Here is a 20552-nt window from a genome sequence, read left to right on the forward strand (position 1 = left end):
GCGCGCTGGCTCCGCGTGCTCGGCGGGATAAGCGCGGGCGGTTCGGACAGCAGCATCTCCCGGACAGCAGCATCCCCCGGACAGCAGCATCTCCCGGACAGCAGCATCCCCCGGACAGCATCTCTCCGCCCGGCGCGCTGCCGTCCCGGTGCTGCCTCCCTCGTCAGGGTTTGTCCCTGCCTGCCCTCGCCCTCCTACCCGGCGTCGGGCACCCTGACTTTGAACTTGACGAACAGAGTCAGCCTGTCGTGAAGTTTCTGCCATTGTCGTTTCGGCCATGTGAGTACCAGAGCGGTACCCAGGCGGCCGTGTCCCCACCGATCTACTGCCGGGCCAGCACAAGTGTAGCTGCCGAGTTTTTCTGGTGCAAATCCCCACCCGATTCTGTGGGGCAGGGCTGGCTGTAGGAAGCGACACACCACCACTACGGAACTTGACTGGGGAAGGAGCATGCTGTCAGAAGCTTAGCAGACAGCTGTCATACTCGTGAGCCTGTCCTTGTGGCTGGTGGAGCAGGACAGTAGGTAGAAAGTCCAGTCTTGAGGTCAGTGTGCAGCAAAGGCAATGGCAATGCTGACACTGAGACCCCTGAATGCTGGTACGGGGCTTGGAAGAAAGTCCCAGCTAGCAGGGACCAGTCTCCAGAGTGTATAACCCTGAGCAAAATTTCCTGCTTAAAAGGGGGACAAAGACATTACAGAGATGCTTGGAACAAGAAAAGCTGAGGCAGTCCAAATAAGGAAGGAAAGGATGTCCCAAGCTTGGATGTGAACACCTGTGGGGCACCACTGCCAGCACACAGCTCCAAACGTGCAGATGCCACTCGAGCATCACATCGGCAGTGCTGTCTCAGGCGAGACAAGGACTGAGCAGGTGCTTCCTCCTGGAGGGGGCTGCCTGTGGCTGCCAGTGAGATGCCTCAGCACGCAGGATGGAGAGGAGCTGCTGTAGTTACAGTGGGCAGCGCTGCCATCCCAGCACAGCTGGGGTGGGCAGACAGCATGGCTTGCTCACTGGCTTAACACCTCCAGCCTGAGAGTGACTTAGAGTGATCCCAAGGACAGGTAGAATGAGTTGGGGGAAAAAGTGAGAGCCTTCTGATGCACCAAGGTGAATTGGTGTTTTAAGGGTGTGATACAAGAGAGTTTGGTTTTGTCTGTGTAGAGCTACTCATTTTAAGTGGCATGTGGAACGGCAAGCAGTGATGATAGGTAATAGTCTATAGTTTCCAAATGTTTGTTCACCTTAATTCCTTCTTCAAGCAATTTTTTCACAGAAAAATTTTTAATCAGAGATGAAGAGAAGCCTGCCTCTGAGTGGCATGCATGCAATACCACTCTGTCGGAATTGATGTGCTTTGTGTTGGTTTGGGTTTTTTTTTTTCCCCTTTCTGTCTCACAATTTAAATTTGAAGATTGGCTAATAGTTCAGAGAACTGGAAAGTTAAGTCCTGTATTTACCCACAGAGGATGCAGAGCACAGGCAAGTGTTTGTGCTTCAAAAGTCCCAGCCCTGACCTGAAGAGACTCAGCCAGCAGGGATAGGAGGAAGTTTCCCCTTCGTTAATTCCTTAGGGGCTGCTTAGATGTCCATAGTAATGACAGGCTCTGACTTCAACATCAGTCCCCTAGAAACTGAGCAAGACTCTCTCAGGATTATGAGGTGAAGAAGTTGTCATGAAGCACTCTGTGGCTAAGCTTGCCATTGTATGTCTCTGAAACGGGGGAAAGTCTTGCATGCACAGACAAGAAAAGTCATTTAATGAACGTTCTGCACATACTTGCACCAGCTCCCTGGGGATACTGCATTGTAATTACAGACCTAACACTGTCATTCTAAGAACATGGTTAAAGTCAGACACAGTCCAAATTAGCAGTGGTCTCATGCATTTCTCAAGGGATCAGACATCAGTTGATTAGAGCAGTGGCACCAGTGCCAGTGCTTAACAGAACTAGCCAAAGCACATGGTGGTGCAGCACTGCTGAGTTCCGTGGGCTTACATCAAGTGTGGATGTGTCCAGAGCACTGGCACTGACACCTGGACTCTGCACATGCACAGTGTGCTGAGTAAATGCACAGTGTGCTGAGTGCATGAGAAATTCATGAGCCTGCACAGAGATGAGAACAAGCTGGATGTGCTTAGGGGAAGGCTCACACAGCCAAGCTTCATTGAGGATGGGGTACAGGGCAAGAGCAGTGTTAAAAAGAGCTTTTCATGTTTTAATTTGAAGCTGCTCTTCAGTTTTTTGACATTAGAAATTTGTAAAGGTAGCAGGCTTTATTGGCTGTTAGAGAAAGAGTCCTGAACTATGTGGGATCTTAATTAGCTCTATGTGGTGCCAAGAATTTTAAGAGAAACCCTGTCTAGGATCTGTCCTCAAATACAGCACTAGTGCAGTGTTTTGCTGCTATGCAAAGAGTTAACTCCTTGCCACAAATCTTGGAGAAAGACTGATGAGAAGAAAAGCCAGTTAACTGTTTCCACCTTTTCTGCTGTAGCATCTGAAGGAAATTTCACTAACTCAACAACTCCACATTGAGGCCAAGCGATGCCAGGCCTGACAGTGTGTGCAGCAGAAACATCTTCCCCCTCCCACCCCTGTATAACCCAGGCACCTCAGCAGACCCGGTTCTCAGCAGTGGCTCCTTCTCCCTCTGTTCAACCAGCCACCAGAAGGTCTGTAGATAGCAGAGAGGAGAGAGAGCAAAGCAAACTCCCTTCAGCCCTGCTCTGGCAGTAGCACACAGAGGGAAGGGACAGGCTGGGCCCTACAGAGAGGCACCTGCAGAGCCCCCACTGCACACTGACCCTGCGTGGCTGGTGCTGCACCCGAGCTGGCTGCAGCTCTGCCAGGGGTCATCGTGCCTTCGGGCAGCTGGGCCAGGAGGCTGCTTCTTTTCATTTGAAGCAGAGGCTGATAAGACAGAGACAGGTTTTTGAAACTTGTTTCAAGTGCAGGCATGCAAAGGTGTCCCACAAGTACATGGTCCTGCTAGCAGGAGTGGGTGTCTCAGGATCAGGCTGCAGGGAACAAGGAGAAAATGCCAGTGCAGTGGTGGGGAGCAGCATGAGGCAGAGGCCCTGAGGTGGGGTCTTCTCCCATTTAGAAGGTTTCTCATTTATGGAGCTGTTCTGCAGCCCCTGCTCTGCTAAGCCTGCATTCCCCTTGTCTGTCAGAGAGAACCTCTGAAGCACCTGCAGTTAGCTGGGAGGCAAGAGAGAGGCTGCAAAAAGTCTTAATGGAAGTGTTTCTTGCTTTAGTGAGAGAAAATGCTAGAGAGGGGATGATGTTGGATGTGGGGGAGGGAATAAATTGCTCTGATTCAGTCCGAGAGGGGGCTGGTAAAGGTGAGAAAGCAAAGAGCAACAGGTACCACTCTGTCTCTGCCTTTGTCAGTGAGAGCTGCACAAAGCAGCTGCACCAAAGAGCTCCTTCTGTGGTGGGGCCACTGAACACAACCAAGAAGGTCAGGCACAGAAGCAGCACTGCTTGCTGCAGAAACCTGGCTCTGACCTTGATTCCTGCTTCATTAGAAGGAGCAGCAGCAATGGAGTTGCCTTGCATGCAGTCCGTTTTTCCATCAGGAAGGGAGCATATTGCTGCTGAAAGGACAGAGCATCAGCATTTCCTAGATCCCAGTCTGGCCTGATCCAGGTTCCCAGGGCTCATCTCCTCCTGACAGTGTGAGAGGCAGAGTGAAATCTGGCTATCTTAGTCAATCCCAGTGGGATTGCTGGTTCCATTTTGCTCCCCAGTCAGTTGCCTACCTGGGATGTGCATTGTCTTCGGGATCGTTGCATCCCAGTGACACAAAGCACAGCACCTTTACAGCATCTCCAGGAGGTAATAGACTCACAGCAGTACCCCAGGGAAGTGCCACTCCAAACTTCAGGAGCCTGGTACACAACTGTTTCTTTTACTTGTGCTTTAGGCTTTTGCATTAAACCGGTCACACTGATCTAAATGTAGACTCAGGACTTCACAAGCTTGGGAAAGCAGCCTGGACATGCTTGGATGCTCCCAGCTGGAAGGTGTGAACAGGTAGTGTTCATGTCAGACCTGCTGCTGAACAAGGTGACGTGGAGATGGGGACAACCCGGGTCATCCAAAGCCCAGCCAAGCGCAGGGTGCATTCACAGGGCTCCATGCAGAGGGAGAGAAGCTGCAGTCCTGACCTGGAGGAACGTGTCAGCTCAGCAGGGGTACCTAACTGGTTTGACACTCTGTGAAGAGGGTCCAAGCTATGGACCCTGCCCTAGCAGGTGACAGACTGGCTGTCCTTGCACAGCAAGGCAGCTCCTTCCTAGGGCGTTGGATTGACACATGGGTGCACTGTGCCTGTGCAAACTGCGGGGTGGTCCCAGGCCAGCTGAAAGGATGGAGACCTGATCCTTCTGGAGCCTTCTCCCTTATAAAGCTTGGGATAAGGAGGCTCTCTGGGAGATGTGCATGCCTGGGTCATCATCCTGGCAAGGCAGGTGCTGTTGGTGGGCTGAGCACCCCTGACCCAAGAGACCATCACCATGCAGCAGCCCAGCTGCATTCCCTCCACGCCGAGGCTGTGTGGGGGAGTGAGACCTGGAGAGCGCTGCCATCCCTGTGCCCACAGCTGTGACCCAGTTAGTACCCTGAGCGGTGAGGGGGACACGTAGCAATGTTTGCTGGTGACCCACGTGGTGTGTAGTAGCAGTAAATACCAAAGCAGGCAGAGGTAGGTGTACACAGAGCACACAGCGCTGTGGAAGTGTCTGACTCGTTTTGGATTCCTGCCATCTACTGCCTAGTATATTCTTCTGCAATCACAGTACAGGCTTCTGATTAAAGAGACCATTTCCAACAACTGAATAAATAGCTTTTCTCATAGCAGCATACCTGAAAAATGGAAGTGCTAAAGGAAGATCCGAAAATATGAGTGGGAGAGTTGTTAAAATGTAGAGTTATGACCTTGAAAAAACAGCACTCTTCTGCTGTCGCTCATTAGCGAATAAGAACCAAACCCACCTGAGACCTGATTCAACCACCCTTTTCACTCAAAGACCATATATTCTCTGCTTAAAATCTGAATTGGATGCAAGGCCAGTACATTGCATCCTACTTAAAAGGGGACAAATAGATTGCTGGAACTTTAGCTTGGCTGTTGGAGCAACTGAAAGGCACTACAGCTCATTTACAGTAGCAGTGCTGGGCAGAGGGGAACGAAACTGCTGCTAACACGCTTAAAATGAGTCATTTCCTATTGTAAAATGAATGCTTGTTCTTTAAGGAGAGAAGAACCATTATGAAAAATAATAGATTCATTCTGTTCCTGCACAGAACTGGTGACAGCAAGGTGTGCAGATGGGAGTGATTTCGTTTGGTCAGTACCTCTGGAGCTTGCAGCTGCTAAAATCTTGCAGCCTGGAAGACAGCATGTGGCTGAATCCATGCTAATGCATGGATTGGGGAGAGGTTGATTGTACATTTCTGGATGCCACTAGACAGAGTACAATTGCTAACTTTGGATTTCTTCTGCCACGTCAGTAGGAAACAACACTGTTGGGGCTGTAATGATAATGAGGTGCCATATTTGGGAGGCTCAGCAGACTATGAAGTGCACAACCTTGCATGGCAGGCAGCTACAATGGATTGGAAAGGAAAAACTCCAAAGTACATTTTTCCTTGAAATGACAATGACACAAAAGAGAGAGCACAGCCAGTTTTCACGGTAGGTGGGTAATGCAGAGCCCCCAGTTGTTAAGAAGTCAAAACATTCAGAAGCACTAGGCAGTCTAATATCCTGCTGTTCTTCATCCACCCCCTTACTTAGTTCTCTCCTCCTCATCCTCTTTCTGCTGCCTTCCATAAAATGGGGGTGAATCAGCAGAACGAAGGCAGCAGGAGAGGCCTTCATCCACACATGGCACAACTCGGTGTAGGCAAACAAACAACACGGAGATGTCCTGGTGGGGTGTGTGCTCTGCTTTCACACATCAAGTGCAAAGCAATCCCTGTCCACAAAAGCTTCCACCTTCTGTCTCAGGTGGTCTTTTTGAGCCTCTAATCTCTTTTCCCATTAGGTTTGAGACACAGAAAAGGAAGCAAAGCCAAAATCACTCCTTGAGCACAGGAGACCTTACACACAAATCAGTTTTTCATTTTTCAGAATGTGGATATGTACTTACAGATCCTAACTCCCCATGTCTGGAGTGCCTTTGGTGCTGTTCTTGGGGTAAGCTTCTCTCGTGGGAGAAGACGGTGTTGGGTTGCCCCCCAGGACCCCAGGTTGGGCAGAGAGAATGAAGTGGAGGCAGCCAAGCAGGACCAGAATTAGCAGTACAGAAGATGACCAAAAAGAGTTTTACCCCTTTATCCATGGAAGGGGAGAGAAGCTTGCCTGTTGTAACACTGAACATCTTTTTCACTGGAATTGTTCCCTTCTACCACCCGAGAGAGTCCCTGCAATGTACAGTCATTAAACCTCTCCATCTTTTCAATCTTATGGAGTATTGCCTGCACGGACAGGTGCTCTAGAGGTTGCTTTTGGTCTCAAGACAAATCACCTGTCAGTCACTTACATCAAACTAGGATATTTCTCACACATTTGTTCACTCCAAGTGTGTTTTCTTCAGTGTCCTGACTGGCACACAGCACAGTGATATATCTAGTGGGGATGCAGTATATTCTCCGTGGGCAAATAAAGCCAAACTGCAATGGTTTTACAAAGTCTGTAATTTCCTGCATATTGTGTAAAATTGGCGTAGTCTCTGAAAAAGCTTGGCCATGGGGTTTGCAATCTTGAGCTCCTATTGCATTACCTAATGCTTTAGGAAGACATAAAGACTGGTTTATTTTAGCAAAACCACAATCGAAGGTAAAATCCTCTTAATTATTCATGTTCAGTAAAGAATTCACGGCAGTGTCCTTATGAAGTCACATCCTCTCTCCATCCCAGTCATCCCATGAAACACCTTTGGCATCTGCCGCAGTACTTTGGCATTTGGTATCAAAAGGTTAGAATGGTCACCCTGGAACTCGAGTTACTCAGCTTGAGACCTCTTACACTGCACTGACAGCCCACATTTAGAAGCCACAGACACCTTCCAAATGAGACACCCAAACTGCCTTGAAAATCCCTGTCTCTCCAGATATGTTGCATGAATAACCAAATTCCTTTTATGATTTCTGCATCATTTTGCAGATCACTTTTTCTGTTCCCAGCTCCAGTTTCCATTCGAAAGCTGTCCTGCTCTGGTAGCAAGATGCGAGGCTAGACTTTGAGATGTGCATTTTAGACATTTTTATCCTTGTGTGGGAGCCTCTAAGCAAGGCTTTGGAGCGGCAGGAGGAATGTCTGAGAGTCATTAGAGACTTTCTGCTCTGCAGGCCCACCTCAGGAAAGGTGGACAAGGAGAGTGAAGATGGGAAGAGGAGAACCAGATCCCTGTCACATTTACACATGCATGGCCCCAGTGAGCACAAGCCAGACCTCCCCACATCCTAGCCCAGTGTTCCTGGGCTGTTCTCATACTGCAGAAATAGCCCTGTTTTATACAGACTGCTCCAGAAAAACTCCAGTGGTCTAGGAAAGCCAAAAGCAGCACAGTGTAATTACACCTTTCTGCCAGACAAGCTGCTGCACTCCATCCTCGTGGCTGGCAAGGCTCAAAGGGAGTATCAGCCATTGGCATCTCTGTGCCATTACTGTGTCTGTGCCCTCCAACAGCGAGGAAGTGCTTTTGCTGGATTAAAATCCTTCTCTGGCCTCTGTGACCCACTGATGGCTAATGCCAGCTGCAGAGCAGAGTACCTCATTCATGCATCCTTCCCCAGAGCCATCTCAGCTAATAAATGCTGTCAGTGAGAAAAGTGGCCCCAGAGGCCAGATTTCATTGTCAGAATCTGGCCTCTGGCACCAACTCTCTCATTCACTTGTGACTCATAAGCACAAGGCCGTGCTGTGTTTTCCCTGGCAGTAACTAACCCGGCCTCCTGCACCTTGAAGGGAGTTTGGATTGTCCTGGGAAGGATCTTGGGCCTCCTCTACCTCCAGGTTCTCTTCCACCCTCAGAACTGGCACGGTCTGTCCCTGCACATGGGATTGCTAAGCACAAGCCACACGAGAGCCTTCCCAAAGATGTGAAACCTCTTCCAGCAGCAATCCTGCATCCGTTCCTGCCATAGCGTTTATGATGCTCATTTTTTTTTTTTTGCATATGTCCCTCTCCATTCCCTGGGAGATGATGCAGGCACCAGCAGAAGGGGCTGAGAGCTCTTCCCTCGTGGGGGTGCCTTGCTGTGTGCTGTTTGACAGCACTCGGACAACTGAACAGCAAATAATTCCATTTATTTTCAAAAGTCAATCCTCACAGGATCTCCCCAGGAAGACAAAACTTGTATTGCAGTAATTATATTCTGTAAAGTATCTCTTTAGGCTTCACAACAGTTTAAGGGAGGAACTCAGGATATGATAATAAAAGAGAGGAACAAACTGAAGCACCGTTCAGTCTGTCCCCATCTGCTCTAGTGCGGAGTTTGATCCACACTGTAAGAGGGAAATGTGGACCTAGCCTATCTTCTTTAAGGACAAACAGCATCCAGAGGTCATTGGAAAAGATCACATAACCAGCTGTAGCCAACATCAGTAATAAACATGTATTTACATTGCCACAGCATTTTTGGTGGTTTTTTTTTTTTGAATAGCTTCTGTTATGGTAGCGCCTTTGTCAGAAATCACCCGTTGTCATCAGCTTCTCCAGAGAGCTCCCACACTAAATAAGGGCTGAACGCCATCCTCATCTCCAGTCTGGTAACTATTGGTGAGCAGTAAATAGTACCTGTTTACATTTGAATATTGCCTCCTCGCTTAGAGGAAATCATCTATTCCCATCAAGCCAGAACATCCCTTTTTCTCACCACTTATTTTAGCATATTGTACTTACATTCTCGGAGTTCCTAAATCTGAGAAGGAGGTGTTACTAACATTTTTTCTGAGGCAACTTAAAATTTCCCCTTTGTAAGCCATCTCTCTGTGCCAGTCAGGTGACTACTGCTAAGCCTGCAGAGAAGTTTCACACATTACACGATCATTTGTGGGGATCCTAGCAACAGCTGTGTTGGCTAAAAGGTGTCCATTATACTCCGTGACCTAACGGAATCACGCTTGGCAAGCAACACTCGTGGCTACTTCATTTAGGTCGTTTATAAAGCTGAACTGCTGAACCAATGCAGGGGGCTACAGCTTGTGTTGTAAAGGCCATTTGACTGCAGAGGCTGCAAAGTGCTCTCAATTAAAAAAAACCAAACCACAAATAAAGCCCAGAACTATGCCTATTTCTTCTTTGGACAGATACAATCACTCTTGCTTAAGCTCACGTGCAGTGAAAGTAGTCAGTGAAAGGAGCTCTTCAAATCCCTGCAAAGGCTGCTGTTAGACACTATTTGAGTGATGGCTGCAACCCATGAAATGAGAAGCTGGGGGCAAAACTCTGCCCTCAGCTCACAGGCACTGCTTTGAGGCACAGAAGACTGCCCAGGCTCTGCAGCCAAGGCAGCATGGCTTTGGCATGGGAAGTAAACCCAAATCCACATGGGAGCCTAAGTTACTCCTAAAGGAAGACACAACAGCCCTCCAATGGCATGAATTTTGGTGCTGCAGTTTGTACTCAGAAGCTGATAAAGTCAGAAGAGATGTCAGAGGAGAGATGGAAGTGTCCTGTGGTGCAGCCTGGCTGAGTTAGAAGGTGGCTGTGTTTTGAGCAGCCTGGACCAAAGGTGTTTGGGTATCAGGGACCTTAGGACGCTGTGTCTCAAATGTCTCATGTCCTCATGTGTGGAGGGAAAGAATTGAGACTGCCATTTTGTACAGTTGCTTCTAATCATCTGCCAGCAGCACCTCAAGGCTTCAGCCAGCTAGTCCCCAATCAAGCCCTGGTTCTCAAACAGATATTTATAAATTCAGAATACTGCACTGCAGCAAGCGACGCTGGCATAAATTCCCATCTGTCATCCCCTAATCATCTCCCAGCACAGTGATCAATCTCTTTCAAATTCAAATGATCTTAACCACTTAGTACCTAGAGAATACACTGCAGGAGATGGGCAGTGTACCATCCAGGACAATTTAGGGGTGCTGACCTATCCAGCAGCTGTAGCTCCACCTACATTACAGTAGAGACAGATATTTTTGTATCTCCATCATCATCATCTCTGCCATAGTTCTCATCACAGACTACCTTGCTAGTGCAAGAATTAGTGTCAGCAAGGTTAAAATATGGTCACAGATACTCTTCTATCACCTTTCACCGACAGTGGGTAATTTTTGCCCACAGGAGAGCAGGACATTGAAGAGGCACTCAGGGGTTACCGAGACACCAGCACAAGGACACAATTGGTCACAGAGAGTGGTGTACCCACCCCTTTCCCATTTTCCTGAGCTTTAGGAACTGTTTGAGGACAACCAAGGACCAGCTTAACACTGGCTAGGAAATGGATGAAGGACTGAGGCATCCATAGCTCAGCTACACTTTCCCTATACAGTGTGCAGCAGGAAAAATACTCACAGACCCTGTGCTGAGACACTGTCACACCAGCAACTTTCTGCTGCACCCCAGTATGTATCTGTTTGCACAAAGTAAATGGTATCACTGTATTTCATATCATCCAGCAAGGAAAAAGCTCTAATGTGATCCCAGGGAAAGAATTTCCAGTACAAGGTACAGTAACCCTTGCAGAAGGAATGAGGTAGAGCTCATGTTTACTTCGTCAGATCAATTTTCTAATCTGGCTCACCAAGCAAGGCTCGCTGGCCTTGGATAAATAACTTGCATTTCAGCACGCACTGTTACTGCCGTGGCGGGGAACCCTGAGAGGGGCAGGGACAAAGGGTGCAGAGGACTGCTCCTAAATCTGCTCCTCGAGCAAAACAGAGTGGGGTTAGAGGCCAACAGCAGGACCCTGCAGTAGACAGAAAGCTGAGGAGCAGGGCTGCTGTACCTGAACACAGCACAGCTTCAGCATCCCTGCAGGGGCTGCTCTGGCAGTCAGGCCAGAGTTACCAGCAGGGACCAGTGCCTTCAGACATCACCCTTGCTGCACACTGGGTCCAGCTGCTGCCACTGGAATGAGTCAAATCCAGGGGATTTAAAGAGGAGATGCACCCCATGGGTCACATCCAATCTCTGTGAAGCTGAGCCAGTCAGCCTGGCTGGCCAAAACCAGCAGTGGCTGCAGAGCCTTGATAAACACTCCAGCTCGAGGATTTCCTTGACAGTACATCACTCACTGCACCTCCAGGGCTCGTCTGCAGGCACAGCAGAGGCATTTCTAAGCAAGTGAGTGAAAAATGACACAGCAGTTCTGGTGATATCACCTCTTGTCTCCCACGTCTGTGCTGAGCTGAAATCAATGCAGCTACGTTCACATTAATGGAGGACAGAATTGGGAAAATTCCCCTGAAGGCAATTTGAGACAGTACCATTGGAAAGATCGTGCTTCTTTTCTTTGTTTGTTTGTTTTTAATATAGGGAAAGAGTCAGTTGATTGTCATGTTTGGTTTAGTTTTTTTCCAAGATACAAAATTAATACATTCAGGTAACACAAAAATAGGTGAGGGCTGTTAGTCAAGATCATTCACTCTGCTGCAGTTCATTTCCCTGGTGGCAGAAATCTGCTCCCAGACAGCAGGCTTTGAAGGCGTTCATGAAGGAGGAAGTTTTCTCAGTGCCAAGAAAAACAGTTTTTAAAAAAACCAAGCGTTTTCAGTTGTAGGACACGTCCTAGGCCGTCATTACCTTCATGTCAGCAACTTCCTTTTTCTCTGGTTTAAAGGAATCTTTCCAATTATTGTTGATTTGTTTTGGGAAATCCATCAAAGCTGGCAGAAGTGTTTGAAGCACTGAATGCACAGAAGAGGTGATTTACAGAAGACTTAGAAAAGTATCAACTACAAACATTTGGCACTCACTTGTACACTAACCACATCTCTGATTTTTAAGCACTTTTCCAGGTATTCTAGCCAAGTGATACCAGCTTCTGATGGGAACAATCTTGTCTGTCTCATTCTAGCCAAACTGATAGTAGGAATAATAGGATTTTATTTTTTTTCCAATTCAAGACTACACAGTAAGTTCTAGTAAACAAGAGAAAGTAGTTAAAATTTGGCTACACCTTAGTGCTCCAGCAAATCTCTCAAGTACCGCAAGGGCTGTTTATATTCATTACCTTCTCATTCATCCCTTGTTACATGAAAAAGTGAAAAAAGCAAGGTGGGAAATAGAAGTGTGCGTGTGAGCTTTTTTCTCCTGCTACCCCTCCCTTTGTGCACAGACAGGAGTTCCAGCATCCCCTGCTCAGGGGTGGATTCCAGAGCTGAGAGCAGGGCCACACACTCTTGTCATTGCAACAGCTTCGCTGAGGGACATGACTGGCGTGTTTTCCTTTTGGTTTCTTGAATTTTAATTAGGTGGTCATGTTGCCAAGTGCTTGAACAACTCCAAGCAAGTGCTCAGAAAAGCTAATGTTACATCTTAATAGCCTAACTCTATGTTTCTTTTTCCACAGCAAACATCTTGACAGTCATCATCCTCTCCCAGCTTGTAGCTCGCAGGCAGAAGTCCTCCTATAATTACCTTCTGGCTCTAGCTGCTGCCGACATCCTGGTTCTCTTCTTCATCGTCTTTGTTGACTTCCTCATGGAAGACTTCATCTTAAACAAACAGATGCCTCAGGTACTGGACAAAATAATTGAGGTCTTGGAATTTTCTTCCATCCACACGTCGATTTGGATCACGGTCCCGCTGACCATCGACAGGTACATCGCGGTGTGCCACCCCCTCAAGTACCACACCGTCTCCTACCCGGCTCGTACCCGCAAAGTCATTGTGAGCGTCTACATCACCTGCTTTTTGACCAGCATCCCCTACTACTGGTGGCCCAACATTTGGAGTGAAGACTACATCAGCACGTCCATGCACCACGTGCTCATCTGGGTGCACTGCTTCACCGTGTACTTAGTGCCCTGCTCCATCTTCTTCATCCTCAATTCCATCATCGTGTACAAGCTGCGGCGAAAGAGCAATTTCCGCCTGCGAGGGTACTCCACGGGGAAAACAACAGCCATTTTGTTTACTATAACTTCTATTTTTGCCATACTGTGGGCGCCAAGAATAATCATGATATTGTATCACCTCTACGTGTCGCCTATAAACAACAGCTGGGTGGTCCATATTGTGTCGGACATCGCCAACATGCTGGCACTGCTGAACACTGCCATTAATTTCTTCCTCTACTGTTTTATTAGCAAAAGATTTCGCACAATGGCAGCTGCCACCTTGAAAGCCTTCTTTAAGTGTCAGAAGCAGCCTGTGCAATTCTATACAAACCATAACTTTTCCATAACAAGCAGCCCTTGGATTTCCCCAGCCAACTCTCACTGCATCAAAATGCTTGTTTACCAGTATGATAAGAATGGAAAGCCTATAAAAATATCACCATGAAAAGGGCAATAGTTGGAGTTTCTGGGTGCAAGTTCTTTTCAAGTGGTTACATCTTCAGGATGTAATTTTCTGAAATGGCTGTTTTGAAGAGAGGTCATTTGATTTCATTTCCCTGGGTGGCCAGGGGCAGATCAGACTGTCAGGAGGAAACAGGAGCACTTGATTTTCGGAGCAAAAGTGAGAAGGCAAACACCTCCATCTCTTATATAGCATTTTGAATATGCTTCAGAGTTCAAGTCTTAGTGTTCAGTCACACTCAAACGTTTTGCATCCCAACACCAGTGCAATCCAAAGTCATCAGAGGGGTGAAGCCACAGCAGTGTTTAATTACAACCTTTTAAAACACAACGAAACCTTACTTGACCATCAGTTTGCAATCAACAAAGTAAATGGATGCTTTTGTGTACTGTGGAAGGTGCCATTTCTGGAGCGTGCACTTGCCAAAAATTATGTGTCAATTCTGGCATGAAGTGCCACCACACACAGTTGTGCTGTCAAGACCTCCTTGCAGGAGGCAGCCTGTGACACAAATGGTGACAAGCCTGTTTTGGCTCATGTGAGCAAGGCTCGAGGACCGATACAGTACCTGTTGCAGCCTTGGCATGGAAAGCAATCCTGCAAGCTGCCAACATTTGCTTGTTTTAAGTTGTTATTTAAGAATGTGACTGAGACAGGGGAGCTCGAGAGAGGGAGGGATGTTTCTAGAGCCAAGAACAAAAGCAGCATCTTTCCCCAGCTATTTCAGTCACGGTGCCTAAGGACTTTCAAGGGTGAAACCAAGTCCTGCCTGATGCAGAGCTCTCACCGAAGCTGCTCCTGTGAGCAGAGTGATCAGAGCCTTCAAGTTCCTTCTTAATCAATACAGATTCTCTGTTATCCCCCATGTTCAGGCCTTTAGGGATTAACATATAAAAACCTCAACTTAAGTCTTTCTCCTGAGGGATGATGCCATCCTATTGTCGTGTTTGGTTTAGTCCTATTGCAGATTTGCCATTGAGTTGTTAAAAAAAAAAAACAAACTGTGAAAGAAATTCATTAAATACCCAACAGCAGTAAAAACATTAAAGCCTTAGTTTAAGCTGATCTAAGTATTTAGCTTATTTAAAGGAGGTTATCTTCTCTTCCTTCACACTCAAAAACCAGCACCCCATCAATGCTGAGTGTAGAAAATAAGAGATTTACAGGAAGGCTGAAAATGCATTTCTTTTAATTTCTTTCCCTTTCAAATCTTGGCATGTGGCTTCTTGGAGCCCCATGCCACAACCTCTCTATTCTACAGTGGGCACTTCAGGGACCTGGCATGAGGGCAGTGAAGGTGTGTGGTGAACACCAGCCCAGCGTGGTCAGTGGAGCTCCTCAGGAGCTGCAGATCAGTGGTAGCTTGGTGCTAACACTGCATTTGTGCCTGTGCCCATCTCCAGTGCCATCAGGGAGCTCGTGGTGCATCAGGAACTAACACAGAGAGGTCCTCTGAGGAGGGATCCAGTCAGTCCCACGAAGGTGGGATCAGAAGGCTGAAAGCATCTCTCTGAAATACATGGATGGCTCAGCTTTGGTGCAAATCCCCTAAGAAATGCCAAGTTGGCAGAAGTCCTGCTGAGGACGAGCCTGGTTCCCTTCTGCCACAAAGGCTGTGTTTGCACAATGCCTTGTACCCACATCCTGCAGGAGCCAACCCCACCAACCCCGAGCTCGCCTTCCCCAGCAGGGAATGGCAGCAGAAGGCACAGGCCATGGAAACCAGGCCCCCAGGCAAAGGCACAGAGGGGTGTTCTCAGCAGAGATGGGATGCCCAGGGCCTGCCACTGGCAGAACTGCTCAGCAATTCTCTGCTGAGGCACCCCAGGGACCACGCAGGCCAGAGCAAGGAGGGGGGCACGTCTGGGGAAGTGGGCTGAGATGAAAAGCTGATCATTTCTACCCTCAGCCACCACAGGGATGGTATCCATTTAAATGTCCCCAGAGAAAAATAAGGAGCTTCTCAGTCTGTTGGCTGTTTGTCCTTGTGATCTCAAAGCTTCACCCTTGCAATAATAAAGTGTAAAAGGGATGCTCAGCCTTGTTGTATTTGTCATGACAAGGTTAAAATTATTGCTCCCTTTATAGTGTATTACAGAAATTCAGTTTTGTGTCCATCCTTCCTGCCCTTCTCTTGGAAACCTCCCTCTGGTCTTTGTCAGTTGATAGTAACCAAAGTTACCTTATGGAAAAGGTACTGTACGTTTCATTTTGGAAAAACACTGTATTTATAACTTATTTTTATTCTACATTTGTTATGAGGAATGCTTGTCTGAGTTAAACGTGAATGAGTCTGAAGTGCAATATCTATGTAGATAAGTGGTTCATTTTTGAGAATGTATCTATTGAAAAAATACCTATTTATACAAGAAGTTCTCTATTCTATTTAATATAATAGTAACCTTAAAGAAAATAGTGAATGTTTAGGGCTTTTATTTATTAAAAAACATTCAATTAAGTGCATGGCATATGCTGCCATTCACATGCTGTGACTTATTAATTTTTGTAACATAATGTTTATCCTGCAAACTATCAGTGTCATCTGATTTTTTTCTGTCCTGATAATGTATTTTTGTAAATTACCATATTTAAAAACAAAAATCTTTCTGCGTGACTATTTTTTTCCCTATGAAAAATAACGCATTACATCCTTGTAACTTATTTGGAAAAACTCACAATCATTTTCCATATCACTTTAGCAATGACAAGGTGCAATTTTCATGTATAGTGGATTGGTCATTTCACTTCTGATAATTTAGGGCTTTAAAAGCTTGCTTCCAAAGCCCTTTGAAGTCAAAGGGAAGGTTGCTAGCAGGTTTTGTGGTTGGTTTTTCCAATCCCCATCATTTCAGGAGGGCTTTGGATCAAAATGTATCTTGTTAGCAGACATTGGAAGCCTTCTTAGAGCCCAGTTTGGATAATAAAGCCTTGACTTTTTAGTCTGCCATATGGGAGCTGCTGTTGATAATACCTGCCTTATTTTTGGTTGTGTGAAGCATCTTGCAATGACTGTTGCTAATTAGCCATTGTCTTGCTGTATTACTTGTACCTCCTAATTTTCCAATAGTAAAAACTTAACCAAGCACATACAGTGTGATTACTTTAGGGAAAAAGTATCCTGGAGACAAAACCATCTTTGTTGTGGAGATGGTCTTTTGTACTCTAATTTGTATTTCAAATATCTACAATTAGAAAAAATAAGCTGTGAATGGACAGTTTTGCAGTTATTCACAGGTATACATCTTTGAAGACCACAGCTAGGAACAAAATACTTTTTAGATGAGTTGCTGGTATATAAAATTATGGGACCTATCACCTATTTAAATTGTGAATATTGATATTTTCATAAGTAGACAATATATTGTGTTTGACAAACTTGTTTGTATTATAATAAATTATGGTGCATAACTTACTACTGTGTTTGGAGCTATTGTTTGATTTGTGGATTCTTATGATGTTCTTCTGATTCATAGATACTTATACTACAAATAAGAGATAGAAAGTGGATTCAGAACCCCAGGAGACTGCACGTGGAAGAAGCCCAACATTTCTTCAAATGAAAATTACTAGCACTGCAGATTTCATACCCCTGGCAAGCATAAAACTATCTGGGATCAAGTTCCTAATTTCTCTGGAGAAGTAAAAGGACATGAAAAGGACCAAAAAATACTAAAGCTAAGCAGAGAATAGAGAAGAACCTGACCAGAAAAGTCCAGTGTCTGAGAGATCAAACACTCTAGGGTTAAGCACACTGCAAGGACCACGCAGGCAATGCTTGTCAGATTTCCCTGCTGGGAAAGGCTTGGGAGCAGGTTTTAAAATACAGCTTCAAAGAGACAAATGAGGGGAAAGGGGCCCTGCAGAAAGGGGCAATGTCAGAACTGGTGGAGCTTATCGGAGTTATTCCTTAAGGAAGGAGCCTGGGGTCTGCCTGTCTTGATACTTTCATTAACAGCTGTGGCATAAGAAGTACTGATGAAGTGTACAGGTTATTAAAAAAGGAATTATACTGCTGGCAGAGGACTGAAGGACAGGTATTTCATGTAAGAATCAGATGACCTTGCAGATTGCAGTGATAAAAATGGGATGAATTCAATAGTAATAAACACAAGGTTCTCCACTTGTCTGCCTGTAACAATACATCTGCTATAAAACCTCAGCAGTCAGAAACAACCAAGAACCCAGTTGTGCCAGCTGGGCTTGAATGACAATGAGTCACCAACAGAAACCAGCTGAGAAAAAATCCCAGAATGTAATCACAGACACTTCTAACAATACAGCACAGTATTAATTGCATTTTATAAGACTTCATGTGCTAGATGCATATGTATATAAAGGGATAAAAAGCAGTGCAGAAAACCTTGATGAAACTGAGCTGGAACAACAATAAGAGGTTATGAATTTTCCTCAGGTAAATTTGTCCTGGAAGTTAGAAGACATTTTCTCACTACCAAAGCAGGGAGGCTCAGCAAAAGCCTTGCTAGCAGCCCAGATCTCCCTGCTGGTTTTAAATGGAGCCTGGGGACAGAATTATGAGGCAGGTGGCAGAGTACATTGGGACTGTGCTTCCTTGGAGCTGGCAGGTCCCTAACTCAGCTCAAAGGACAGCAGAGGTGTCCATTCATCCCATCTCATGCTGAGGGGCAGCATAAGAACCACGAGAGCCAGCAGCCACGCAGAGCAATTCCTGCAGCAAGCCACAATTCCCTCAGCAGCTCTCACTGTGGGTGCTGCAGGTGGGACCACTCTTTACACACCCCCACTGAACTCACACCAGCTTCTGCCTCAGCTTTCAGTTCTTTAAAATCCTCTTTAAGCCCACCAGGAAGAGTAGAATTTTAAAAAGCAGCCTCATATAGTCCTGAACAATTAAATAATAATCCCTCTCTTAGCAGGCTGGGGCTGGCTTTGCAGGATCTGCCTTTCTGACAGCATGCAATTAATTCCCGGGAGTTGCCAGACACACCAAGGGGGTTGAAAGGCTCCAGCCTTTTGTAATAAATAGGCATCAAAAATGAATTTACTGTTAGCTTCCTACAGTGAACCAAATACACATAAATATTTATTACAATTACAAAATTGTCAAAAAATATTAAAAGCTCACGTTTTCCTGCCTTACCAACAGGCTAGAAATGCTGCTCCACCTGTTTCTCCCACTCTGCACCTTCTAACAGACTAAATGGACAAGAGGAGCTGCAGGCAAAAGTATGATATTAAATATTACAGTCTTACAGATTGATTTGCTCTAACAGAACATACTGAAGACCTTCAGCTGAGCCCAGCTCAGCGTGGCTCGTGCTGTACAGCAGCATAATGAAACAGCCCCTGGTCTGAGGATTTTGCAGGGACGTGGTGTCCAGGCAGAGCCTGTGCTCCTGCAGGTCCATCAGATGCAGGTTAGCCTTGGAAAGGGGTCGTGGGAAAGGCAGTAACGTGGAACTGAAAGAGGCACACTGTGATGCTGTCCTTGCCATGGCAAGGAGAGAGACCCCGGGATGGGTTCTGCTGCTGGAACCTGGCTCCAAATGGGGCAGCGACCCCCAGGGATGGGCACAGCCCTGCAGAGGAACAGCGGCCTTCACATCCCCAAACAAAAAGCAGCAAAGGAGGGATCAGCTTCTGGTGCTCTAAAGCATCGTTTCTCCCACCCTTGCAGTGTCACAGGACAGTGAGGCAGCCCCATCCACAGCAGGAGTGCCCAGGCCCCTGGCTGTCCCTGCAGATCTGCCTGGCAGCTGGGATTCCCCTCATGACATGAAGATGTCATGGAGACAGCTCCCCACCAGCCACTCCTCCCAGCCCGCAGAGAGAAATTCATCTCAGCCACTGAAAGTGCCCGAAGTGCAGCAGAGGTGACACGTGCCATGGTCCCAAGTCATACATCACACAAATGAGGGCAATGAGCCCTGCCTCCAGCAGCCACCCTGCCCCCTTGGAAAAGGGCAAAGAATTTAAACAGTCAAGACTTTTCCCTCCTGGATTTTGTGACGGAGTTTACAGCCCAGCCTCAGGACAACCAGACTTTCCAACAACAGGATTGGAAACATTCAGCCTTGTGAATTAAATATCACCACGAGCCTGGTGACGGGCAGTGGCATCCAGCAGTACCTTCCTAGTCATTTGTCACAGTCATCTTTGTAAACGTGACTGATTCTGCTGGATTGAGCTCTCACAGGTTTCTGTCCTGCAGGTACAGACCTTTGATGTTGCTACATTTCTAGAGTAAAAGTGTGAGTAGAAGTCCAAATCTGAGATGATGTGTTCAGGAGGAAATCCATCAGCCTATGACTAGTGCACATCTCAGGTATTGGGGTAAAATCACACAGGGCTGCAGCCAAACAAATTGTGCATTTTAACAAACATTGCTCAAAAGGTTTTTAGCAGAGCTCCATTTCCCTGGATTTCTTCTGTGGGTTTTTTTAATAGGTCTCCCCTCTCCCCCATATCCTTTAATGAAGAAAAAGAGAGTTTTTTCTCCTTTTTCTTTCTTTTATCTACTTACAAGTTTCAGAAAAAGCAACCTAATTGAACTGCAGGCAGATTTAAGGAAGGGATAACCGTGCCCAGTAACACAGGAGCAGAGGAATCATTTGTATTACCTCCTCTTTTAAGCTTTATTGCTGGGGCCAATTTAGACAGAAAAAGCCCAACCCCCTGTCTCTTGCTGTGCATCTTGAACAGGTCAGATGATGTTGGCTAATTGCTTTGCTAGTGTTTAAGACAAGAAGTTCATGTTTGTGATGTTGAACCATGGGCTGCAACATGCTCCAGCTCCTCCAGGAGCTTCTGCTCTCTCTGGGCTCAAAAATGGTCACCTGCCCTCCCATCCTCCTCCTGCCACCCACATAGCCCAGCAGCCCCTCTCACAGCCCCTTTTCTGCTCACAGACAGGCAGGGCTGCAGGGCCTCTCCACACTGTGTCCCTCTGTCCAGCTGCTGCCTGGCACGGACACTGCACGGGTTTGCTACATGGCAAGTTTGCATGGAGGGGAAAGTGGGGAAGTTTGGGGAGGTGCTGCTATAAGCAACCCCTTATCCCTAAACCAGAGAGCACTATACA

General features: G+C 46.6%; 1 protein-coding gene and 1 long non-coding RNA gene across 3 annotated transcripts in view; one reads left to right on the forward strand and one right to left on the reverse strand.

The window, feature by feature from the left end:
- The window catches only part of LOC138118799 (uncharacterized), a 62015-nt gene that overhangs the window by 16192 nt on the left and 25271 nt on the right, over positions 1–20552 (reverse strand). The window lies entirely within an intron of this gene.
- GPR139 (G protein-coupled receptor 139) lies at positions 12598–13603 on the forward strand. The gene has a single exon (XM_069030014.1). It carries the CDS (start codon positions 12671–12673, stop codon positions 13472–13474), a length of 804 nt encoding a protein of 267 aa, XP_068886115.1. The 5' UTR covers positions 12598–12670; the 3' UTR covers positions 13475–13603.

The sequence above is a fragment of the Aphelocoma coerulescens genome, chromosome 14 (genome assembly GCF_041296385.1).
Source record: "Aphelocoma coerulescens isolate FSJ_1873_10779 chromosome 14, UR_Acoe_1.0, whole genome shotgun sequence".
In the NCBI taxonomy this organism is placed as follows: Eukaryota; Metazoa; Chordata; class Aves; order Passeriformes; family Corvidae; genus Aphelocoma; species Aphelocoma coerulescens.

Excerpts from the sequence above, each read along its gene's own strand:
- GPR139 (XM_069030014.1), top strand. The coding sequence starts at position 12,671 with ATGGAAGACTTCATCTTAAACAAACAGATGCCTCAGGTACTGGACAAA.